Source organism: Uloborus diversus, chromosome 6, assembly GCF_026930045.1.
Source record: "Uloborus diversus isolate 005 chromosome 6, Udiv.v.3.1, whole genome shotgun sequence".
NCBI lineage: Eukaryota > Metazoa > Arthropoda > Arachnida > Araneae > Uloboridae > Uloborus > Uloborus diversus.
The window spans coordinates 164,274,976-164,302,175 of NC_072736.1; the positions used below are offsets into that span (position 1 = coordinate 164,274,976).

Below are 27,200 nucleotides of genomic sequence, written 5' to 3' on the forward strand. Positions count from 1 at the left end.
TAAATAAATTCTAACCATAGTCAATTACATAAACTCCTGTGCTCACAACTTATATTTGTCATACTTTTTTTCTTATATTTGAAATTATAATTATCATTCAGCATAGTTGTAACTAGTTCCTAGATAAGAAATTCAAGAGATTTTGAATAGTAACTAATACAAATTTGAGACTAGAAACTCTCTAATTTGAATAAGGACTCATCTAAACATAAAGGATTGTAAAACCTAGTAGTGTATTATTTTATTTTATCCTTTATATTTTGATTTTAGTGAGTCAAATGAACATGTTTCGAAACATAATTTTAGGAAAAAAAAAATTTCAGAATCAATTAGCACAATGAATTCAAATGGAGTATACATAAAATGAGCTTTACCTATATGATCATACATAATACATCATTGCCTCAAAGCAACAGTAGGGTATTTTACTGTAATCATCTTAGGATTAGATGTCTTACTGTTGCTCTGAGGCGGTGATATGTACAAAGCAAAATTTGAAAAAATATTAAAAGAGGAGAAAAAAAGGGCTTTAGTAGTTATGTTGTGACCCAAGTTGCTCTGCAGAAACATGAAAATTTTTAAATGCATCTTTAAAATATCAGGCAGGGTGCAAAAAAAGTGTAAAAGCACATTTTAAGCAAAAACAAAAAAAAAAAAGAAAAATATATTTTTTGTTGTATTCAGGTCCCGAAAACACAGCCATGCATTTCACACACACACAAAAAAAAAATCTAGGTTATCAATCAAATCTAAAAAACCAAGTTTAAAGAAATATGCATGACATACCTTGTAACTCAGGCCCCACAGTTGATATCAAAGCAGTAAGACACTTTCCAATGCACTGGTGAACATCAATATGAGTTGGTGCCATGTGCAACAACAATTTTAAAACTATAGATAGCGTGGGCTCCACATAGGTTCTAAACATGGGTCCACCAGAATCAGCTATCATTGATAAAGCATGGAGAGCCCATAACTAAGAGAAATTAGCAAAGGCTGAGTACTACAAGCATGTATATAACACATTATGTAGGTCAAGAGTTACATGAGGATTAAAATCAAGGATTCCAAATGAAAAGGAAACATCTCTCTAAAAACATTCATAAAAGGACAGATTACCTTTACAAACAGCATAACAATCATTTCTTTCTTAACTGCTTGCCAGAAGAACAACATTTAGAAAGCAATGCCAGGGATTGATCTAGGCCAGTGTTGCCAGATGGTCAAATCCAGATTTCCCCAATTCCCTTCCAACTTTTCCCCAAAAAGCGATATTTTCTACCAAAATTCCCCAAATGCAAAAATTATTTTTCCACTAATATTTTCATAAAATGAATCGACTCCCTCTAATATTTTTGTCTCTTGAAATTTTTTTTCCCCCCAAATAGCCAAATTTTCTTATAAAATTCCCCCAACTTTTTTTTTTTTTCACATTTTTGCTTTTTTTTTTGTCTTCTTTATCTTTAGTAATAATAAAGCTGAAAGTCTCTCTGTCTGGATATCTCTCTGTCTAGATCTCTTTCTGTCTGTCAGGATCTCTAACGCGCATATAGCGTCAAGACCGTTCGGCTGATTTTCATGAAATTTGGCACAGAATTAGTTTGTAGCATGGGGGTGTGCACCTTTAAACGATTTTTTGAAAATTTGATTTTGTTTTTTCTATTCCAATTTTAAGAACATCTTCCTGAGCAAAATTATCATAAGATGCATGAGTAAATTACCAAGTTGTCATAACGTGGAACCGTAACGTGGGCAAGCCAATTGGCGAGAAATTCATCATGCATTATTTGTAAGTATACAGGGGGACCAAAAGACCTTTTAATTTTCTACTACGGGCAAAGCCATGTGAGTGCCACTAGTCATAAACACAAGCGCCTGACCGAGAGATAAGAAATAACCAAATATTTTTTTTTTTCTACTCGCATTTACTACTCTGCTTCTGTATGTACATTTAAACTATGATTTTTGTATATATTTATCCAAGAACACACTTCATCACACTTATTTTTACCTGTTTCACGTATCAACTAGTTACTCACGCAGAACATTAATTGCGAATCTCAAGGCATAATATTCCACATATTGCGAATTCCATAAAGTTGAGCAAAGCTAACCCAACGCTGTTAGATACAAACAATGTTCCCACTACTTTTTGATGCGAATTTAAGTACAAAAAAAAATCTTTTTTCCCCAGGTTTTCCCCAAGGAAAAAATTTTTCCCCAAAGAATTCCCCTCAAAACCCATTTCCCCAGAGAGCACCAGATTTCCCCGAAATGGGGAAATTTCCACCAATCTGGCAACACTGAAGGCTTTAAATTTTAGATCTGCATTTTATGAAAGAAATTTTTCCGAACTTATTCTTACATGAAAAAGGTATACAACATTTTAACTATCACAAATTAAATCTGAAATCCCTTTGGCCTAAAGGATTCTACTGGGAATGTCTTGGAAGCTGGGGTGTGCACAGGGCGAAGAAAGGACATCTGTTGGCCCGGGCCGGAGCCTGAAGGAGCCCAATATTTTTAAAATGAGGGGTGAAATATATATATAGGCATGTAGGGTAAACAATATGGAGAGGGTCTCCGAAAAGTCATTTGTAACGGGCCCCAAAATTTCTCTGCATGCCCCTGCTTGGAAGCTGGAAGATTTTCTTTTTTTTTTTCCTTTCAATTGATGTTTTACTTTCAGATAAATTGACTGAACTTAAAAGTGATGGAAAAAGTTTTTTTACAAATGAAATTTTGTGAAAGCTAATTTCAAGAGCAAAACATTCTCATAACTTCACACAGATTAGGAAGGACAAACTTATTTTTAAAATAGAAACATTCATAGCATGAAAAATTCTGAACCTTTTAATTTTATTTCAGTGAATAGTACAAACCAATGCAACAGAACAAAATCTTAATAAAAAATAACAAAAGCAAACATACTTGAACAACAGGTGCATTAGTATCCTGCGCTAAAGCTAATAATATGCTAACACTTGTGTTTAAATGTTGGCCGGTACCCATCCCGCCAACATAACGATGCAGGCAACCCAACGCTAACGAATGGCCAGTGCGAGATGCAGCATCACGAGCAGATTTCAATCTAGGAAAATGAAAAATAAAAATGAGCTTAGCTCCCATAAAATTACCTCAAAAACATATTAATTTACATTTAGTTCCAAAACCACATTAAAAACACACAGCCGCATTACAGAAGTTTGGCAACACCTCATTTGGAGTATGCTTTTCAGTTTGGGTCTCCTTATCTTCAGAAAGATATTTCTTTATTAGAAAGGATCTAAGGAGGGATACTAGGCTAGTAAGGGGACTTTCACATTTGAGGCAGTGAGAAGCAAAGGGATGTAGGTGGACATTTTCACATTTTGAGTAAAATGCGTATGAAGATCAGATCCTAGGTAGGCTTTCATCGAATCTTTTTTTTAAATCATGCTATACAGCAGCACCTACCAGGGCTACTAGTACCATCTCTTGCCCCAAGACAGATGAGAGGTTCACCTACCATGTGTACTGGTCATCTCCAAACTTTTAATTTTGCCACTTGCATCCTTTTGCTTCTCACTACCTCATTTAGAGACTTAAAAGAATTAAAATGCATAGTATTGAGCAAAGGAGAGTCAGAAGGGACATGATTGGGTTATTTAAGTTTCTCAAAACTAAGAAAGTCAATTGGCTAGATTTTTGCAGGAAAAAGAGTCACTGTTTTAAGCTAATCAAATCTAAGGCTAAGCTGAAACTTAGGCAAAATTACAACTTCAATAGGATAGTGGGTACTTGGAACAACTTAACAGAAGAAGCTGTGATGAGCAAGGGAGCTAGTCTTTATTTGGGACTAATAAATTGACTACAACCAGTCTAGCTCGTAAAGCAAGCTCTAGTTTAGAAATTCTGCATAGTAGCCACTAACTACCAGAGTCACAAAAAATGGTGGCCACTTTTGCTTTTTGTAGTAGCTTTTTTTTTTAAATAAATTCAGCACACAAAAAATAAATAATCTTTAGAGAGTTGCTCTGAATTACATTGCCAAGCTGGGGTCTACTAATGCGCTGGACGTCTCAGGATTGGAAGTATGTTGTCGTAGCAATATGATTTTTAACAAATAAAGAAACACATGGTTGCCACTTTTGTTGACTAAGACTTGATTTTTTGGTTTCAATGAAACGGTAGCCCATTGGCGACTAGCCACCGCTTATCTAGAGTTTTAATAGCTGTGGGCAAAGCCTGTGACTGGTGCTCACTTTTGTATTTAATTTGATATTTGTATCTAGCAATAAAATTGCAACACAAGTCCTGTTGCTGCACAGAACTCCAGTTTCAATGTAAAAAAAGTCAGTTTAGAGTCATTACACAGGAAAACCAACGTTTTGTCATGCATGTAACAGTTCACATATTTCATTAAAAATAATAATTTAAAAGGGTAATGAACAAAATCTCACAGCTTAAAAAATCAGAAACATATGTTTGATTTCTTAAGCAAAGGATTGTGTTCACAACCCTTTAAAGTTACGACTCTTTTAATGCAATATATAAGCTGTGACAACACAGAGTGGATCTTTAGAGGCTTCACTTAAGAATACAGCTGAAGATTTGCTTTAAAAAACCCATATTTTGAAGGGGAAAAAATTTAAAAGGTATGACATTTAAAATTTTGATTTGATCAATTTTAACAGATTTTTTTCTTTTGATAACTAAAATAGGTAGTGCTAAATAAACCTATTTATTAACTAGATATTTCTGAAATTTCTTAAAATTTTATGCTGACTACATTTCTATTTTTTTGCCATGCATCAATTTTATTCTATGTTGATTTACTGCTTCATAAAGAGGTTTCAACACTAACCTATCAAACATGTGTTGGGCCATTTCTGCAACAAAACGACCATCTCCGACAACTTGAGCCATTCTTCCTAAAGCTTCTCCAGCTGCACATCTCAGAATGGGATTACTATGATTAAGAGATCTCTGTAAAAAATATAAAAACAGATAAAGGCAAAGAATTTGCAATTAAAAAAAAAGAAGCAGATACCATGGCACGTTTATGTAGCATTAGCAGTTAATTTAAAGCCTAAAAATTAATTACAGTACCCCAAAATTTAGCATCTGCATTTATTTAAATAGTTTATTCATGATTTTGAAGATGAAAACTAAACAAGCAGTCTAAGCTGTTGTAGGCAATTTTACATTCTTGACAAAAGTAACATGATAATATGCTGTCAGCATTTTAAACCTAAACTTGAAAGCTTTCAGCTAAGGATCATAAACTGTACTTAAATCTTTCAAAACAACACTAAATAAATTTTTAACTTATCATCCCTGTAGTCATTTTAGCAACTTTGAACTCTGTCTCCTTGTCAAGATTCAAGCTTTTTTCTCTCTCCTTTTTTTTTCTCTCTTATAGTAAAATGCTCAACAGCGGTGATTCTCAACCTTTTTTGACTCACAGACTGGTAAAAATGTTTTTAAAAATATTTTGTACCAATGCAGTCCTTTTTAATCAAAAGAATGAAGAAAAATTCTTCGCTAGGTATAAAAGAACTTTTATAAAAGTTTTTTGTAAAATTTTGATTAAGATTTACAAACATGAACGCTGAAATATAAAAATAAGTAATTATTGTAATTATTACGTATAAGTAAATAAGCCCTGGAGAAACATTTAAAAATTATGAAAAGTAGTCACAAAATAAACGAAAAAAATATTGCATAAAGTGTTATCTTAGGAATAAGGATTTTTTTTTTTTTTTTTTGAATTTGAAAAAGTAAAAATCTCAGAGGACCAGTTAAATCTTTCCAGCTGTTGAGAATCTATGCTGGACAGAGTGGTAAGATATTGTTCTATGTATGCAAGCAGCAGCAAGAAGTTAAGGAAATGAAACAAGCAACACCAACATTTGCATTTCAAAATTTTCAGACTCTCATTATATGTTTTTACATTTGTTTCTACTATTGCACAAATCCATATGATCTCTGAATATTTTCTTCCTCTAATTCTTATTGAGTGATGGTGCAATGTTGTCTTTCCCACATAGCACAACAAACTGGACAACATTAGAAAAAATAGATTGAAATTTTGAAAGCCGTACATGAGAGCATGGCATTTAACTTGCATCATTCGTCAACTGAAGAAATGAATGCTGCATCTATTTAAACAAATGCTTTGCTTAACGACATTTGTTGATTTCAGAAGATGTTTTTTGGTATCTTCTGCCCTCCTTAGCGAACATCATACAGAACATGCCTCTTCCGAAATGCATCATTGAAAATACCTCTGAAAAACTTGTTTTGAAAAAAAAATTTTACCCAGCGGAGGAAAACTATTTTAATGTGAAACTTGAACATCTTATTCAACACATTAACCTGAAAAATACCAATAAAAATAAATAAGGAGGGTTTTTTTTTTTTTTTCAAAAATAAAAATGCTTTTTTTATAGCGATTTTTGCCAAAAATATCCTTTTCCTGAATTAATCCTACTGTATAATTTACTATATATATATATATATATATATATATATAAAGCTTACTTCAAATATTCAGAATTGAAGCATTCCCTTTTGTAAACAAAGCTCTACAAACAGCTTTTAAGCACAAAACACAGCCTGCTTAGGCACACACAGATCTTTCTAATCTTTCAACTTCTTTTTACCTCTGCCTTTGTGATAACACATTTTCAATAAAATGAAATTATGCAATTATTTAAACATTAACAAATAGGAGAGATAATGTTTTTTTTTTTTTTTTTCAATTTCACTTATACACAGTATGTATATGATGACAATAAATACAATTTTTTTTTTTATTACACCATCTAACTAAATGTCAACACATGGTGGTTTCATCTATTGGTGGGTGATCTGTGCTAAATTGGACTTCCACCCTAACAGCGCTCGTTAAAAGGAAGCCCCCCTCGTCTGCCTTAAATCAAATACATATAACTGGGGCTAGGCTTCTTCATTGACTGCACACAACACAAAAACAACAACCATTGTTTCTTCTGTACTTTCTTCTAATATCAAGGTCAAGAAATAAAAATATCAAAACATTAATTATATAATAACATTAAGAAAAATGATGAACTCAAAATAAAGCTGAGTACACACTAGTATCAAACGTATGGCAGCCTTCCTGACATCTTCAGAGCCCAAGTTACATTTAGTTTCAACAAGTGCCTGAAAAAAAATTTTATTTTCATTTCTGATAAAGAATATGTACATAACTAACACTTGAGTAAATACAAAAAACATACACTACAAAATTCAGTAAATTGAAACAAGACAAGGTTTTAGAAGAATTTTTTTTTTTTTTTTTTTAATGCAACGTTGAGGCTAAAAAAAATCTATGGAATTTAAAGAAATAAATTACTCCAAAATCGAAGACATTTATAAAATCAGCAAAATAAATAAATAAATAAATAAAAATAGTCCCCCCCCCCCATAGGCGGATTTAGGACTGAGTTCCTGGGGGGGCAGGATTTTTTTTTTTTTTTTTTGGAGCAACATTTTGAATTGCCCTCCCCCCTCCCATGTTTTTGTCTGTTTTCTGTGATGCGTAAGGCCATTCTTTACTTTTTCTTGTGTCCTTTTCATTACTGTGTATAATCATGCTGTCCTTTTTAAATTAACCTTTAAAGAGAGGGGGCTGGTATTAAGAGAGTGACGCAGTGCTCCCTTTTAAGTGGGATATAGAATATCTCCAGTTTTAGGGGGGCCCGGGGGTTACTCCCCCGGAAGAAATTATCTAAAATGGATATAAAATTCTGCATTTTGAAGTCTTATAAGGGTTAATTGGAAATAATAGGCAAATATTTTTTTTTAAAGTTTTATGCTTTAAAAGTGCTTTGTGATGTAAGTTAATACTTTAAAAGAAATGGTGCACAGATTTAGAGAATAGGTATCAAGAGAGTAACATACTACCCATTTGAACAATTCTTAATTTATACACTTGATAAGAAATAAAATTGAAGCAAACTTTGCTTAAGAGTTTTAAAGACTTGTTTAATTATTTTCAAAGTTTGGTTGGTTAGATTGGGTTTTTGGCTCAAAAGCCCTTGTAGGCTATACTGCGCCAATTCTTTTCAGGGATTTTAGAACCTATCAATAATTTGCCCTTTCTAGTCTCTGAAATTGAGTAGTAGATTATGCAGTTGTACAGTATTGTTCAAACTTTGTAAGAAACGGCTATTTTAAGTTTAAAAGAAAAAATAAACTTTAATTTCCTATTCAAAAAAGAAAAAATCATGATTTTTTTTGTTATAAGATTTTGGAAGATAAGTTGTTACTATGTAAACTCCTCCCAAAACTGGGGGGCATTGTCCCCTTTGCCTCCCCCCCCCCCCATAAATCCACCCATGTTCTTCTGAACTATTCAAAAACGAAAAAATGATTTTTTTTTTAAATTTTTGGAAGATGTGTTGTTACTATATAAAGTCCTCTCAAAACTGGGGGGGCATTGCCCCCCTCTGACCCCCCATAAATCCGCTCATGCCCCCCCCCAGTAAGATAATTAGAATGCTGTAAAAATTCAAAATTGAGCCACGTAGCATTTTGCCACATAGCATAACTAAAACTACTTTGTAATTTGAAAGCATATGGAAAAGAAAAAAAAAACAATGACAGAAAATGAAGGGAAAAATTTTCTCCTAAATTTCCTTCCCAGTTAGGCTGGTTGTTGTTTTAAGGACTCGGGGGAAAAAAAAATGTTTGTAAGAGCATAAGAAAGAAAACATATTGATTCCCTGGACCCCAAATTCTAAAAGAAAATATAAAAAGTCAAAGCGTTGGGGGATGGGGTGGGGACATACAAACCAGTAAGACTCTGATGTTTTTTCTTTTTTCTTAATAGGGCTCTTTGAGGTTTAAAATACTGTACATAATGGGTGGGAATAATTCGACTTAGCATGAGTACAAAACATAGAAAGATCGTTAAACAATCAGCATATTAAAAAAACAGAAATTAAAACAACAGAATTCAGCCATTTGATTATGCAAATGCATACCTTAAGAGCATTTAGTAAAGCAGTAAAAATATTGATCTGTACAGCTTCTTGTCTGGTAGCTTTTGCCTGTCTTATGCACTCGGAAAAATGCTCCAGCATCTGAAGCCTGTGTTTGAAAGCAACAACCGGAAAGACCAATCCGAACAGAACGACAGACATATCGATCACAGCAACTCCCAATGGTAGAGGGTCAGGAATAAATTTCTCCTGAATATTAAACTCATGTTTAATGTTAAATGTATCAAAATAAAAGTGTAATACAGCTCAGCTCATCAACATTATGAAAAAAATTAAGAATAAGGTTTTTTATTCAAGCTCAAAATGAAGTTTCAAATACATTTTTTAAATAATGCTATACTGCAAAACATGAGAAAAATACATAAACTATGTTAATAAAGAGCTCAGATATCTATCTCGCACAACGAGTACAAAATAAAGTATGTTAACACACAAGTCACATAAATTATCATTACACACACACACGCACATATACCGTATATCAGGGTTGCCAACCTTGGGGAAACAATTTGAGGAGCATCTATGGTGATTTTGAAATTTTGAGCAGCATCACCGTATTTTGTATAAAATTCAATTAAAAAAAACTAAAAACAACTGATCTAAAATTATTTTTGAACTTGGATAATCATTATATGAAAATAAAAAACCACTTTAAACACTATGTCATTCTTGAAAACGCTCAGCCGGTAAATGCGTAGCAAGATAACTTTTTTGTGGAGCTATGGAGTTTCACTATTTTTGCGGAGCAACTCAGCAAGATGCGGAGCAGTTGGCAACCCTACATATATATACTTAGGTATAAGTTGGGAAATGCAGAACAAAAAATGAGGTTAAAAGTTAGGGAGCAAGTTATACATGGGGCAGAATTACCGAAAAGTTTCCCTGGAAAAAACTCTTGGAAAAAAACACTTGAAAATGTGAACATTTTCCCGATGTTAATCCAACCGTTTTAAGCAGATGCTAAAGCAGTAAATACTTACACATTCTGCTGAATTTTACATGGCCTGACTGTGAAATAAAGACTAAATAATTGCAGTAAAAGGCCGACAACGCTAAAAGAGCGGGAATTGCCATATTCGCAAGAATGCAGGCTCAAAAAGAGCGGGAATTTTCCCGAATAATGAATAAATGCTCTTCATTTTTTAAAATAAAAATAATGAAATATGGCTACAGTGCAGAATTTTATTGATAATTCAAAATAAAAGGAACAAGTATAAAAAAATCATAACAGCGAAATCGAACCTTTTTCAAAAATTGCGATGGCAAAAGTGTATTCTCAATAGATGAATCAGTTTGACCATTTCTGGAAAATATCAATGTTTGTATGTGTGTGTGACTGATTTTTGGGGGTTATGCATATTTAGGACTTTTGTTTTTAAGCCTCAATTGTATAAAAAAAAAATCATGGCAAAACCGTGAATTCCTTTTTTCAATTACATCATCGAAATTCATCTGCTATTGAGTTTCTGAAATTTCAATTTTTAAAAACTACCTGTCGGGGGGGGGGGGGGTCTCTGAACCTCAATCCCATCAATAATACCAAAGATCATCTAAAACTGCTTTTTTAAAGATACAAGTTTAAAAAATTTCAAACAGTTACAATAAGTTTGAACCAATTACAATAAATATAATATTAAGTTAAAGACCGTGAGATTAGTGAATAAAGAAAATTAATAACTAAATGAAAAAACACAATGTAACTTCAAGAGCATAATTTAATGAACATGGTAGCACAATTTTAAATATTAAATCACTTAATATGCAAACAGACAAGAGCACAAGCAAAGATTAAAACTAAAAACATTCACACTAATTTGCAGTAAAAAAAATACCTTTTTTAACACTTTATAAAGAGCTGTATGATCATGTTCAAGGGCTCCAGATCCTGAAGCACTATTAGGTTGCAACTAAACAAATTTTCAAAATTAAAACAACATCAACAAAAAGTTATTCAAAAATTTATGGCATACACATTTTTTTAAATAAATATTCTTTAAGCACCAATAACAATCCACACGTCAATGCAGATTGTAAAAATAATCATGTGAAAAATGCACATTAATCTACGGATTGAAGAGTCAATACATTTCTGAAAAATATATCATTAAGTAAAACAATGAAAACACTAAACTCGACAACAAATTATATTCCATTAGTTAAAATTTTATGGTATTGTCACAAAAGTGACAGATTTAAAGAAAAAAAAAAAACGAAAATTTTCTAATGACATCTTGCACATTCAAGCATTTTACGATAAGTAAGTTGAAATTTTCTGCAAAAGATTTCTACCACAGAGCATCTTTTTCATGCAAATGTCATGCAATGCAGATTTTACGCCATGACTACTTAGCGAGCTAAAAGTTACAGGAACATGTTTTGTCCAAATTAGAAATTGAGAAGATGAAAACTATGAAGGTGAAATTTTAAAAACGAAGAATTGCATCAACACATGTCCAGTTATTTTTTGCTAAATATGACAAATAATAATAATAATAATAATAATTGTTGGCTTTTAATTTTCATCAAAGACTACATTTGCAAATCAGTAAGTTTATAAATTCAAAATATTGACAGCTTTACAATTAGGTAACAATATAAACAACAAAGTTCTAAAGCACAAATTTGCAGAGTAGAAAAACCAGACATGTTTTGGGTTATATAGAACCCCTTTTTCAACGCATTGGGTTCATCAATAGATCTATTTCAAACAAATCTAAGAAAGTTCTTCTGCCTTTATATAGGAGTTTAGTAAGACCTCATTTGGAGTATGCTGTGCAGTTCTGGTCGCCTTATCTGAAGAAAGATATTTTTGTATTGGAAAGGGTTCAAAGAAGGGTAACTAAATTAGTAAGGGGACTCTCAGATTTAGATTATGATACCAGACTTAATAGGCTTAACATGTATAGCCTGGAGCAAAGGAGAGTCAGAGGGGACATGATTCAGTTATTTAAATTTATCAAAATGAAAGAGGTAAATGGATTAAATTTTTGCGGGGAAAGCAGGACAAGGGGTCATTGTTTTAAGCTATTTAAATCTCAGGCTAACTTGGAAATCAGGAAAAACTACTACTTTAGCAGGGTCGTGGGCACTTGGAATAGCTTACCGGAAGAGGCGGTAATGAGCAAGGGAGTGGATAGCTTTAAGAGGGCCATTGATCTTCATTGGGGACTCATTAATTGACTAGGACCAGCCTAGCTGGGCCCAGAGCCTGTTGCTGGTCGTCACATTTGTATTTGTATTTGTATAAATGCAAAAATATCTAGTAGGAGAAAAAGGGTTCTTTGTAACACCAAACAATCGACATTTTTAATTATTTTTTTTTACTGTTGTTTATATTATTACTTTTTAACACAAAATGTATTTATTTATTTCTTATTTTTATTCTTATGATTAAGTGTTAAAATATAAAATATGAGAAAATAATAGTTAATTAAAATATAAAGTGCAGAAGTGTTAAAAAATCAAGTGCAAAACAAATTTTAAATCCAAAATAATTATGTACACTACCAGTCAAAAAATGAAGGAACAAAAACTAATAGAAGGAAACTGAACAAAAGAAAAGTTCAAACAAAATCAAAATCCACTTAATAGATGAAAATGCAGAATTTTAAATTATAACAGAACGTAGTTTAAAGAAAGAAGGAACGCTCTAACAAAGCAATAAAATCAAAACAAATGAAGACTTTGAAAGGTCGCTAAGGCGATCATGCCGGAAACAGAATGAATGCTCAAAGCTTGAAATAAGCCTTGTGAAGCTGCACAGTAAATTTGCATCACTACAAAATACTCACATTGTCCCTATCCAGACGCCTGTTAGGTTCCATCTAAGAGGAAATAAAGCAACCGGCTTGAGTTACATGGGAAAGTATTTGAAAGATTTATTTGTGGATACAAAATGGTCATTTCTTAGCACAACATGAAAAACCAAGTAGTTAATTATTCAAAAAACAGTACAAGGAAGGCAAAAATAAAGGCTGTTGCTTTTAAAACGTGCGCTATGCAATTTTTTCTGTGCTTACCAGATAATATTGTAAATCAGAAGTGAGACAAATGGCATATTAAAGCGAAGTCACATCAGAAACAAAAAAAAAAAAAAAAAAAAAAAACATGACTGAAAATGAAGTTTTCAATGTTTCTATGAATTCAGAAAATGAAGCAGTCGAAAAACTTTGTACTAAGCAATGAGTAAAAGCAACACTGTGTAAAACAGTGCAAATGAAAACATTAAAAAGAGTTAAAAACTCAGTAAACAGCTGTTTCAAGACCATTCAAAACAAGCCTCTTCATCAGTGCATGAAAAGAAAGAACGGCTCACGAAGTTCAAACTTACGGTCAAGTGATGCAACGGCCAGTTCACTTGACCATTAGTTCAGACTTTAGGAACCATTCTTTCTTTTTATGCACTGATGAAGAGGCTTGTTTTTAATGGCTTTGAAACAGCTGTTTGCCGAGTTTTTTTAACTCGTTTTAATGCTTTTATTTGCACTATTACACATGTTGTCTTTTTTTTACTCATAATCATAGCAGACTAGTTTTTTTTAAATTAAAAACACCTCAAAGCAACAGTTAAATACAGCACTTTTTATTTTTTAACCACTATCCTGTCAAGTAACCACAACCATGTCATAGATGAATGAAATTGACTGGGAAAACCCTCCATGATTTATAATTCTTATTCTTAACATGAAGAAAAATTAAGACATTTTAAAGATATTTAATTTCTTTACAGCAAAGAAATACTGCCATCATATTTTCATGGCTATAATTATATCTCATTTTATTTAGTGAAGAACAATTTAAGTTTCTCAAAAATGCAGTTTAAAACAATTATCACTTTTATTTTTCATCAACCACGAATAATTTTTGTCAATATATTTATAGATGTGTTCAGAATTTTTTACAAGAAAGCATAGAACGCCGGATTTCCTTTTAATCCAAACCATACAATGCCATTATTAAAGTGGAAAATATACAATTAACATTTAGGACTAAAGAGCATTGGTCATTCATCGACAAACAGTTATGAAGCACAGGGTTTTTAGTCTTACTTGATCTTCAATAGCTTTATGATCTGTTTCTTGCAACCAAAATCCCAGAATAATACTGTCATTTATGTGGCATAGACTGCGCAGCAAAGAAGTTGTAGTATTGGCTGGGTTTTCGGTCAAAGTGAATTCTGCTACTAACAGTCTTAACAAACTGTTATAAGTACCTATATGATGAATAAAGTTTGTAAGGAAGTACAAAAACAGTTCTATAAATATTAACAAACAAATGCTTCAGTGTTTACAAAAAGAAAAATGCATGTATTTAATGTGCTTTAAAAACAAAGTATTTAGGATACACAGCCAGCTCAGTTATTCCATCCGAGGACTGCAGTTTCGTGCTTTTTAGCACTCATCAGCCCGGAATAGGAATCGCATGAGCTGGAGGCGAAAAATCTCTTAAGGGAGCCAAGAGAGCCAAACAAACTGGTAGCTAATGCAGAATTAGCAAACCAGATGAGCGACCACAGCAATGGTGCAGTTCAACTCAAAGATTGATGGCAAGTATTTTGTAGTAAGTTACCGCCCAAAAGCCTAAGGCAGAAATACTTAAAATACACCGCTAGCTCAGTTATTCCATCCGAGGACTGCAGTTTCGTGCATTTTAGCACTCAATGCTTGCTAATTCTTAGCATCACTTGCTAATTCTGCATTAGCTACACGTTTGTTTGGCTCTCTTGGCTCCCTTAAGAGATTTTTCGCCTCCAGCTCATGTGGTTCCTATTCCGGGCTGATGAGTGCTAAAAAGCACGAAACTGCAGTCCTCGGATGGAATAACTGAGCTGGCTGTGTATTTTAAGTATTTCTGCCTTAGCCCTGGCTTTAGGGCGGTAACTTACTACAAAGTATTTAGGATTTGTATTTTGTTTGTGGTGAGCTTGATATGTCCAGGATTATTTTCTATAAAAGAAAGAGAGTCGGTAAATAACCCGCCTGCCAAGGAAAGAGTATTTTCGAGTATTTAGTTTCATAAGACATTTGATTTCCAACTTTAGCATTCATGAAAATACAACACATTGAATTTGCGTGTAACAGTTGGGAAATAGTCGGTATTTATAAAAGGACAATATTCTCCCACTCAAAAACAATTTCAGAGCTTTGGTTAATCTAAAAATTTGCTAATGAAAATTTGAAATAATTTCAGGAATTCTGAAATCATGCGAAGAAATTCTGTTTGACTACTGTATTTTTCAGATGCTTTACTTTTTGTAGACAAATCTGTAGTTCTTGCAGGGACAAAGAAATAATTACTCATAACTGTAAAAATTCATAATTTATTTAATATTTTCATTTCAAATTATAAATAATTTTGAAAGTTCTGATAAAAGTATCATGATTTAACAAATTTATTTTGAAATGTCCTTGACAGTTGCAAATTAAGCAAAGAAAAAAAATGATAAAATTTATAAAAAAAATTGAAAAAAAAAAAAAAAAACATACATGTAAGGAAGGGAAATTTACTTGCAAATAACAACGTAATGTTATGTATATTTTTTAACACACACAAAAAAAAATCAAATTTATATATGCAATATGCATGTACTTTATTGTTTTTCTAGTAATGTGTATCAAGCATATGTCCTTTTTATCCGCCCCCCCCCCCTTGGGAGAAAACTTTGAAATGACAAGCCTATCAAATTAACTTCAAGAAACTCTTCTTAAAGTGCTTTCTTAAAGAAGACACTAACTAAGTTTTAGACTTCATTTTAAAACTAAAGTTCTTCTTCTTAGACAATAAACACTTGTAATTAGAATATCATCACCTTAGAGCAACACTAAGACATCTAATCCCAGGAATAACACTAAGATATCCTACTGTTGCTCTGGGGAGACGATATATAATAGTTTTGAATCAAAAGAAATTCAGAAGGAAAAAATATCCCACATACGTGATTCGAAAATCAAAGCAAACTCGCTTCTCATCCCTACAGTAAAAAGACTTCAAAGGATCAATAATTTGAATCTAACATGCAAACACTCCAACATCAACTAGCTGCGTGCCCGGCGTTGCACGGGCTACCTAAAAAATGTAAGAGCAGTCCAGTTGATGCTTTTGTAGTACACTGACACTAGTTTCTAACGCGTTAAGGAATAAATAAATGCGCGTAAAGCAAGGTTTGCAAAACACCAGTAAAACATATTTTTGCCAAAACACCTCATCAACGTTAATAATCGTTATCAATGATACAAGTTATGAGTACATTTTCTGTCAGCACAAAAGGGGAAAATATATGCATTATCAACTATAATCTTTACTCACGTTAAACTGAATTACATCTGATAGACTATATCGGAAATATTTATGCACAATAACAATCCGCTTTTTACATAAAATAGTCTACTACCCGGCGTTGCCCGGGTGTTTATTAATGCAACATACCACTCAGATAAATATTTGGATGGATTCTATCCACATGGTCGTACAAGAATTACATCAATCCGTTTTCCAGGTACAAACCCTCAAAGAACTCAAATAACTTGTAAATCACTCATTTACTTTACGACGTGCACGGTCCTCCTCGAAAATGAAAGTTATGTCATGTGACGCGTATTTAACAATCAGGCTTGAACCAAAAAAAAAAAAAAGTCACTGAAATTTTGCGGCAGATTGCGGAAAACCCCAAAAAGTAAACATTTTAAATCCCCTGATTACAGGAAAAGCCTCAAAATAAAAACAAGAGTTTTACCTGTTCTTATTCGAGAAAAAAAATGGCAACAGATCTTTCATCTCAATGATTTTCTTCACCCACTATACATTTTAATAAAAGCATTGTTATGGAAAGTTGAGATGAAGCACTGAATAATAATTTGAATGGAGGAAAGCCTTCGAAAAATATGGATTTTATTTTGAAATCTAAGAGTCTTAATTAATAATTTTTAATTGATATCTCCGCTAATTATTATCGGAGGATTATGTTAAATAGCCAAACATGAAGACGGGAAGATGACGAATCCATCGATACCTGGTTCGATGGTCAGTTCACTGTCGTTCGGGAGAAGAAGCTTGGACATAGATAGATAGATAGATAGATACTCAGATTTTATATGTATAAGATAATTAATTTAGAAACCAAAATTAGACACTTATCAAAAAATGTTTCGACTTGCTTCTTTTTATGATAAAAATTTCTAGTATTATTTGCAACAAATATCCTAAACAATAGCAAAAAAACATATATTCATTAAATTACCTTCGTAAGATTTTGGAGGCAACAAAGATAGCACTTCATATAATCTCATTCTGACCATTGCTGCACAGGCTTTCAGATGTTGACCATAAGATTTAAAAACATGACCAACACTGAAAATAAATTGGAAAAATAAATAAATAAAACAATAAGCAGGGAAACATGTATGGAAGTAATTTATTTAATTAAACTACACATTTAAATGATCATTTAAAAAAAAAAAAGAAAAGTTCATTGAGAAAAATCAAAAACAGCTTAAAATGTAACTCACTTTACGAGCATGGCAAGAGCTGATTCAATGGGTGAAAGAAGGCGACGTATGACATCCTCATTTACCAAATCTTTACAGTGCAGGAGAAAGCTGCCCATAGCTGAAATGATATATTAAATTAAATGCCTTATCATTATACCAAATAAAAAAATTAAATTATAGAATTTTTTTAACCCTATCTGGCATGGTAGTCACAAAACTAGACACCAATTTAAAAAAAAAAAAAATAAAATCACAAAAAAAAAGGTTGCAGAGTCAGTATTTTTTTTTTTTCTTTTTTCTTTGATGATCTTGGATGGCAGTGGAGGAAAAATGGTGTTTCCTGCTGGCTCGATTTTGTGTTCAAATCACCTCAATTTTTGAACTCAAAAATGGGACTTTTTGTAAGATTTTAAAATTTTTAACCAGTGCCAAAAAAGTTAACCAATTTTCATTATTTCCCCTGAGGTGTGCAATCATATTTTTGTTAAAGATTTAAACTAATTTTTGAATGCATAAACATGTTTTTTTTTTCTATCCTAGGTGAGCAAATGGGGAAAAAACACCAACCACTGCAAAAAATAAATCTTCAATTTAAAAAACAAAAAATCTGACAGTAAAAACTATGTCTAGAGGATCAATTTAAGTGTTTCATAGTGATCGTGTCTTTTCATTATACAGTCGGACCTTAAATCAGTGTTATTCGTAATATTGGAGAGTGAAAATTAAAAATAAAGCACTTACTTTATCTAAAACCCCAAGTAAGCAACTGCGCAAAAATATCCATAGTTAGAAAATAGAAAGTGCACACTTTTTATTTAGCATTCCAAAACTTATCACATGCTACTTAATTTATTTAAATTTAAACTACTGAGCAATAGATGTTTGTCAATTTCCTTGACTTGAATAGTTCTTTTTAAACTTTATGGAGAGAAGAAAATACTGTGTCTTTTGCAGCCTGCTGCATGATATATGTTTTTACAGTTCTCAGGCCATATAAAGCATTTGAAAAAGTAAGTTTTAATGGGAGTTTCACTATCGCTTTCTGCATCAGAATCACCGTTCGTTGGTTACCCCCCTTGCCCTCGCCCGTCAAAAACTGCTGATTCCAAGAAATGTCTTTTTCTGCTTCGGACAATATGGATATAACATTTGGAAAACAATCCAATATTTCCTAACTCAAATGAACAAAAAAAAAAAAAAAATTTCCCCGGCTTTTAAAATAATTTGTTAATTCGGGGTTTATTATCCGGTAAATAGGGGTTTTCGCCTTCATTTTAGTCGGGGAAAAAGAAAAATTCGTTAGATAGAGGTTCGTTAAATTGGGGTCCGACTGTATTTCAAAATATTTTATTTAAAAGCAGCGTCCAAAAAGGGTTTTAAAGAAAAAAAAAATTCATAAAAAATGCTCTGATATACAAGAAAGAGTTGGAGGATGATAGGTCAGAACTCACCAGCAAGAGCTCCAGCTCTACCCTCCAAAGTCACCTGCCATGTGAACGCATCACCTCTGTGCCTTTCCTGTTCAAGTTCTTTATTTGACCTTGGAAATGAGTTCTTCCACAAAAGTAGCATTCGAGGTAAAAGCCCCTTAACCACAGAGGAACCTGGACACCATAAAAGTAAAAATTTAATGAAATGATATACATTATGAAAAAGCAACCAGAGTAAACTTGGCAACTAAAATAATTATACAACATCCTCAATAACATTGAAAACCCCGTAGAACCTCGATTATCCCAGCTAATTGGGACCGCTAGTGCCTCGGATGTCGAAAATCTCGGTTAATTGAAACTTTGTATAAACTTGTCAGGATCTCAGATTTTTAAAAAGTATTAATTAAAATATACAATAGAATATTTTTAAAAGATAAAAATGACCATGTAAAAAGCAATGTTTTTACAACTAAAAAAATCTAAATTAGAAAATAACTTGCAGTAAGTTAAGGAAAAAAAAAATTTATTTATTATTATTTTTACAATGCCAAGTTAAATATTAAAAGGTGCATTTAAAGAAACAAACTTCTAGAAAATATTCTTATTTTCAAATTTAAAACTCTTTATTTGATATTAAATTAAAAGTTTAAAAAAATAGATTTAATTATCGGCTCAGTTAACAGAAACCTCGGTTAATCGAGGTTGTACTGTAAAACAAATATACTGTTCCTCAAAGAGAAAAATGTCGAAGTTATCAACACTGAAATAGTGAAGAAAAAACATTAAATTTGCAAGACTAACAAATTTTTGAAGCAGGGAAAAAAATACAATATAAGTATGCTAAAAATATGTGCTAAGAAAGTATAAATATTGTTGAATCTTACCTAATGTCATGACGGAACCAATCATTAACCATCCAGCTTGGGTACGTTGAAGAGAGAGGCGAGTGTTTTGAGAAGCACTTCTGAGCAAATCTTCAGCCACATTAAATATCATCTGTTTAGAGGTAGAAAAATAAATATTGAAAACCATAAAATCATTGTATTTATAGTTAATCATAATTTCGTTTGTACTTTGCGGCCATCAGAACACTTTCTTACGTTTATTTCGATCCTAATTTACCCATTATTACAACTACCAAGATTCGATGTCTTGGCGCAGTTTTCAAACTTGAGCAGTATGGCAGCCAGATTGGTACAATTTGTTACCTTTGCAAAATTTCTACCTTAGTCTCAACTAAAACTAGATCCATATTGGCTTCAACCAATTTAAAACCACTTGTCACCTTAGTGCAGCACAAATAAATCAAATCTGCTGTACTATATGAAGCTGAATAGCAGAAAAATGTCTGATTGGGCCATTTCCCTTGGAGTGATTGGCACCTGTTCAATTTGAAGTCCACTCACACAATAATTTTTGTTTGAATTAGTTCCTGAAATTTAGCAGTCGTTCTAAGAAAGGAAAAATTTTGGCTGTGCCACTCTTGGAGAAATGAATACTGAGAACAAATTGGCACCATTTTTCATCATGGTTTATGCTTGTGCACAATTTTGCTCAGTTCCATATACTATGCTTTTAAGTAAAGAGCAGCAAAAAAGAACTGGCTTAAATGCAATACCGGGACACACCTTTTCCAAAAGTTGTCGATATAAGTTCAGAATCCCTTCGAACATGTAAATGCATAAAAATTCAAAACATTTCTTGAGTTCAATAAGGTCCTCTACATATTTTAGGTACAAAAAAAAGTAAACAGTTGCTGCTTTTTTACAAGATTATACATAAAATATTATAATAAAATAAGGAAGCATGGGCGGATCCCGGGAGGGGGCCATGGCCTCCACCGAGAAAATTTCAAGAATATTCAAAATACCCTTTTTTTTTTGAGCAAAAATGCAAAACATTTCCCTTATAATACATACAAAGTTTAACAATAAGAAAAACAATGAGAGGGGCCATGGCCACCCTGAAAAAGTTTCAAAAATAGTTAAAAACCTTTTTTAGAGCTAAATATAAAAAAAATCATTATTATTCCTTGAATTCTATCAAGAATATAAAAACAACGCCGGGGAGTCATAAAACCACACTGAGGAAGTTTAAAGTATAGTTTTTTAAACCCTCTTTTTCTAGCTTAAATTAAAAAAAAAAAAAAAACTTGTAATTTATGTGAAGTCTAACAAGAATGGAAACAATGCAAGAGGAGAGCATGGCCATCCCATAGAAATTTCAAAAAATATCAAGTATATATACCAAACATTTGGGTTCATTTAGCATAATGGGCTCGTCGTATTAGATGCGTCGACTTTCCCCATGGGGGAAAGAAAAGGGATATGTGTTAGGAAGTGTCTGAGTCCGATAAAAAGTTATACATTTGATGATTGCGCATTAAGTTAGATTCAAGTTTTAACCTGGCTTTATGCAGTGCTATGTAATTATTCTTCATTCCATTTTTAATGTGGGACCCTCCAAACCACTCCTCTTCCTCTTATTAATATTACCAAAGATCGTTTACAAACCACGTTTTAAAAAATAACTTGTAAAAGTTTCCAGGGGAGGGCCCCCCATTTCTCATTTTCTCCATCATTGTTCAAGATCGGCCTAGATTTTGTTTTAAGCGCTTGAGTTTCTAAATGTTTCCAGGGTAGATTTCCTCCCTCCCTAACATCATTGAAAGTCTTCAAGAATTACGTTTCTGGAGCTTCAATTTCGAAAAATTGCTGGTCCTCTAAAAGTTACTCATGAATCATGGATTGCCTACATTTGCAATTTAAAAAGTTCAATTTTGAAAAAAATTTGAGAGTGGACCTCAGAATCTCTTCGACCCTTAACCTTACCAAAGATAATCTAGAATGCGTTTTTAAGTCTATAAACTAGTAAAATTTCCTGGGATGGGCCTTTTGATCTCTCCTCCCCTTAACATCACCAAAAATCGTCTAAAACAGCCTTTTTAGAGCTACAATTTCGAGGGGAGCGCTCCAAACCTCTTCTCCTCTACCATTACCAAAGAAAATTAGAATGCATCTTAAAGACTGCAATTTAGAAAAATTTCTTGGAGTGGGCCATTGAATTTCTCCTCCATGCATCATCACGAAAAGATCGCATTAAACTGCGTTTCTGACTCTACTATGGCCAAAAAAAAAAAAAATCCGCCGGAGAAACCCCGAACCTTCCTCTTTTTAACATTATTGGAGATAATGTTTGCATTTTTAAGGTTACAATTTCAAAAAATGGGCAGGGGAGGGGGGCGCACCCGAGCCCTTAACATTACGAAAAACAGTCAAAATGCATTTCTAAGATTACAAATAAGAAAAATTTCCTCAGATGGGCCCGCAAATCCTCTAACTCCCTCAAATATCATCAAAATCATCTAAAACTGCATCCTTAGAGCTACTATTTCGAAAATAGACAGGGGAGCGCCACCGAACTTCATCTCTCCTAACATTACCAAATATGGTCTAAAATGCATTTTTAAGACTAAAAATTTGAAAATTTTCCGGGGGAGAACCCCCGGGTCCCCTTTAGTTCGAAAATAATATTATACTTACGGTTGGTTCATATCAGTTTTCTCTTAAATCAGAAGTCCTATACAGTCGCCTCAGAACACAGTACAGATTACAGGAATACCACTTTGATATACATGCACACGTTTATTAAGTAAAGGGGAAAATTATTGGGAAGGTTGCAACCTTTATTTTAAACTCGTGTCACCTAGTGAAAATTCCTGAAAAAAATGCTCTAGTTAAAGGTGGGCTACATTGATATTTGTAAAATTCAAAATATTTCCAAAGCATCCTATTTTCCCAAATGGGCCCCTCCGAGAATTCTATCTGGATCCACCCCTGTAAGGAAGATACACAAGGGTATTGACAAGTCAAAAAAAAAAGTACACGTTTCTTTTTTTTGCAATAAGTGGTAGTATACCATTACATGCATCTCTTCTCTACATAGTATAAAATGAAGTCCACATTTTACGCAATTTGTTTCAATGCTCTAACTTAACTCTGGCTGGAGTTATTTGCTCTTTACCTTGAATTTGTTTAGGCTTAGCTCAAATTTAGGCACTACTTTCTTCATTAAATCTATCAATAAAATATAATAGTTTAAAAAACTAAAAAAACACGCTTTCATAGCAAAATGAACTAAAAAGTGAAAAATAATCTTTGGATGATAGTAGTTGACCAATCACTTAATTTTAATGTAATACAAAAAAGTGTGGGGTGCTGTCTATTTACATTTTTGCTTGGACAACAAATGGAAGAAATTCAAGACAACTGATAAGAAGTCCCCCACGCTCTTTTGTATTACATTAAAATTAAGTGATTGGTCTACTACTATCATCCAAAGATTATTTTTCACTTTTTAGTTCATTTTGCTACGAAAGCATGCTTTTTTAGTTTTTAAATTATTATTTTAGTTTTTCTGTTTTTTAGTCTTATGTTGGAGAATTATCAGGCAAAATTGCAATTGCTTCTTTTCGTAAAAGTCTTAGTACTGCAATATTTTTTACTTTCATTAAGTTTGACAAAGTTTTATATACAGAACATGACTGGCAATGTGGACGAGCAAAACATTTCGAATTCTACTTCGAAAAATTTATCAATAAACAGAAATTTATACCAAGTCCATGTGCAGTTTATATACCTTTTTATAAACAGTTGAAATATTTATCCAGAATTGACGAAATTATTTATAAAACGAGTGCGAGGTAATATCTTAAAGTTAAGACAAGGGCACCCCGATGGGAAGCTACTGTGAATCATTGATGTATGTCTGCGGAAATCATATTTTAAAAACAATTATATTTCATGTTCTAATTACCTTGGAACATTGGAACAAATTTTGTCTGATGCAGAAAAATTAAAGTTTTTTGTAGATATTTTTAAATAATTTTGCGAGCATTTTTTAATGCATTTTTAAAAATTTTTCCTTTTTCACATTGTTGGATTTATGCCAAAGTATTGATTAAAACTGGAGGAAACTAACAATTAAAAGAGTTAATTAATTTATTTGATTACAGAATATTGCATTGTCATCGGGTCTGAGGTAGCGTGCCAAATTTCAAAAGAATCCGATTGCAGGAAGTGGGAGAAATTTGAGCTGCAAGATTCTGTTACAAGATACATACATACATACAGGTGAAGCTAATAAAAGCGTGTTAATTAAAAAGTGAAGGAATTGTCCCACAGTTTCCTTTTCGACACCATTGGAAAAAGCGACAATTTTTACTCCAGATCTAACTCGACCCTAGGTCGAAGAACCAAACTTCTATCTCCTTTTAAAAAAAAGTTACAAGCTTTTTAAATGAAGTTCGAAAAATATCACCTAAATTCAATTTGTTAACCATTTTATTTTCGCGTTTCCAGGGTTCCGTTTTTTCCCTCCATTGCTTCTTTCCATCCCACCTTTATCAGAAAAGTTCTTAAACTTATTTTATTTTGTGTTTCCATGGTTAAGCTTTTTAAATCCATCTTTCGCATTTTAATTTCTTAAAAGTATTTTAACATCTGTCGTCATTGTTTGGAAGGGAAATTTTGCTTGATGTTTTTTTTTTTATTTATTTCTGTAAGCGTGATTGTTGAAGATTTGTCACTTCACACAACTTTCAATTTTCAAGGTCGACCGGGCAAAGACGGGCAGCGCAGCTAGTTTTAAACAATAAGCTCTCAGAAATACTAAATCAAGACTTCTGACCTTGCCACGATTCTGAGGTATCCCCAGAGGGGTGTTTCTAGAAGAACCGAGCAGAGCAGCCAGCGCAGCAGAATAGCCCGCAATCGCTTCGGGAGACGACTTGAGCACTTCGAGCCTGTCGGAACATCTTTCGAGCAAGGGAGTCAACTGTGAAGGCACGGCACTCGTGATTGAGCGCAGGCACCACGCGGCGGCCAGACGAGCGGCGGAACTCGAATGCACCAGAACAGATACCACCGATTCTACGATTCCTGAAATTCACAAAATAAATATTGTTACAAATTTCGTATATAGTAATTGTTTTTATGATTAATTTGTTGTAATCTGGCTAATTTTGGCCCTTGTTCCATTAATTTCCATTGAAAATTATCATAGTAACTTAACCTGTAAATAGTTTCTTGTAATGAACATACGACCCTCTTACATTCGAATGACGTATACGGTCCCCTGATAAGATTTGTGAATGGAATAAAACATCCAGAAAGAAACAGTATTAGCGCTTGCTCTGTGATTTTCGAATTTGTTCTTTTCACTTATTTTGGATTTAAATGAGTGGTATACTGAGTAATGTACAGTGTTCAACGAGATTTGATTAATTGCTGGATGTTTGCAATTGTTACCTGCTCTATTGTCAATATTTGTAAATAAATTCATTGTGTTTTTATCAAGGTTGGAATCGTCATTTCGAAGAAAGTTTGACGTTGCACCGAATTAGTAACAATATGGTAGAAGTAGAAACAAAATTAGAACAAGCAACTAAACGTCAACCAAGTAACGAAAAAAACCATTAAATAATGTAAAATGTTTGATTCAAATAATCTGCCAACTGAACAAAAAATATACAAATAGTTAAAGAAGCAAATTAAAGTGTAAAAAATAGTGTGCTGTCTTCTGTTTCAAACACCTCTGGTGTTGCATGAAATAGTTACACATATGCTTTATCATTAGTTGATCGAAACATAGAGTGAATGTTTAAGATACTTATAATTACATACTTGTTGTTATAGTTCAAAATTTTCAGTAGGTTATTGCCCTATAGCCAGGGCCCCTCATGCAGAAATACATAAAATACACGGCCAGCTCAGACATTCCATCCAAGGACTGCAGTTTTGTGCTTATTAGCACTCAATCCGGGGTGACGAGTGCTAATAAGCACGAAATTGCAGTCCTTGGATGGAATGTCTGAGCTGGCGGTGCATTTTATGTAGTTCAAAATTATTATTCATGTGTACATACAAATGAAGAAAAAGTCTACAAAATTTGACAAAGTTCCACTTTAAATAAAAAATGTATCACACATAGTAATTAAAAGTTCAAATTTATTTTGAATGTTACTACATAGTTACGGAATTACTTGCCTGTTGAAGGATCACAAACTATTGATGTAGCAGTTGTATCAAGGACACTTATTAAAGCACCCAATTGTTGCAAGGAACAGACTAAAACATGCTGACTTAAAGAGGCATCCTGTGAATTGTCTTTTCCTGACGTATCAGAAGTGCTATCTAAAACAGCAAAAGTTAAGAACAAAATTATTGTTTAGTTGCAAGACCTATCACATGGACATGCCCACATTGAGAGGGGCACGTAAAATGTTAATATTACTAATGTTTCTCAACTTTACTAACAATATTTTTCTATTATTTCAGCAAACATTTCTAAACTTGATATGTTCTGTCCTGAATCCCTCTCTGTCATACCCGTTCCTTGTTTGAATACTGTTCATTAGTACCCACAATCTGTGGTGAATCATTCAAATGAAGGTTCACAAAATAAAATTTAAAAATAAAAAATGCAGAGATCCAACATTACACAAGTTACTTTTTAAAATATTTTATTTCAACAACTTATTTATCTTCGGGCAAACAAATCATTAGCATTTTCATTGAGTTTAAACGTGTTACTTATCATGCTTTTTTCAATTGGGAGAAAGGCTAGAACACTTGTCACCATTTCACTCATTGTGATTCTTGAAAATAGTGTTTTAATGAGTTTTTATGAATGAAAATTAAAAGTGAAAAGAGATGCAGTACAAGCATCCTAAAATTTTTAGCATCAACTGAATGGGGTCATTTCCAAAATTTCAGAAGTGTTTTTTCTGAAAGAGCATGTTTAAAAACATAGGATCTGACCATTTTTTAAATAATTTGACCAAGTTTAATATTTTTCAAAAAATATTTAAATTGGTGCGCTGCATTGTTTACGCTTCTGCCGATGACATCACAAATGACGAAATGCCACTTACTGTTGCCATTCGCAGAGTGCAATATTTAATTCGCTTCTTAATTATCACAACGCGGAAACGTGGTAAGCACATCATTTGTAACGTCATAAAGACATTGCCTAATTTTCAAAATCAGATATTTTTAAAAAATTAATTTAAAATTAAGCGTTGGGGAAAATGAGTTTTTTCTCGCTCCATGTTATTTGTTTTGCTTATTTAATAAATGTCAGTGAATAAAAGTAGTACTTTTGACTGAAAGAAACAACACCATTCATTTACCATGCAATAAGCTAGTTCTACTGACATGCACTCCAGATGGCAAAATTTAGCTTCACCATGACTTTAAAAATAATAA

General features: G+C 32.8%; 1 protein-coding gene across 1 annotated transcript in view; it reads right to left on the reverse strand.

Moving 5' to 3' along the window:
• Positions 1-27,200, reverse strand: part of LOC129225166 (HEAT repeat-containing protein 5B-like) — a 97,994-nt gene that overhangs the window by 51,507 nt on the left and 19,287 nt on the right. The window contains exons 8-21 of the mRNA XM_054859731.1: positions 25,980-26,126; positions 24,622-24,872; positions 19,818-19,929; positions 18,952-19,104; positions 17,519-17,618; positions 17,251-17,360; positions 14,063-14,226; positions 12,806-12,838; positions 10,847-10,921; positions 8,997-9,203; positions 7,102-7,170; positions 4,847-4,968; positions 2,932-3,091; positions 787-976 (exon numbers count right to left, since the gene is read on the reverse strand). Of these exons, the coding sequence (XP_054715706.1) occupies positions 787-976; positions 2,932-3,091; positions 4,847-4,968; positions 7,102-7,170; positions 8,997-9,203; positions 10,847-10,921; positions 12,806-12,838; positions 14,063-14,226; positions 17,251-17,360; positions 17,519-17,618; positions 18,952-19,104; positions 19,818-19,929; positions 24,622-24,872; positions 25,980-26,126 (1,893 nt within the window). The remainder of the gene's footprint in view (positions 1-786; positions 977-2,931; positions 3,092-4,846; positions 4,969-7,101; positions 7,171-8,996; positions 9,204-10,846; positions 10,922-12,805; positions 12,839-14,062; positions 14,227-17,250; positions 17,361-17,518; positions 17,619-18,951; positions 19,105-19,817; positions 19,930-24,621; positions 24,873-25,979; positions 26,127-27,200) is intronic.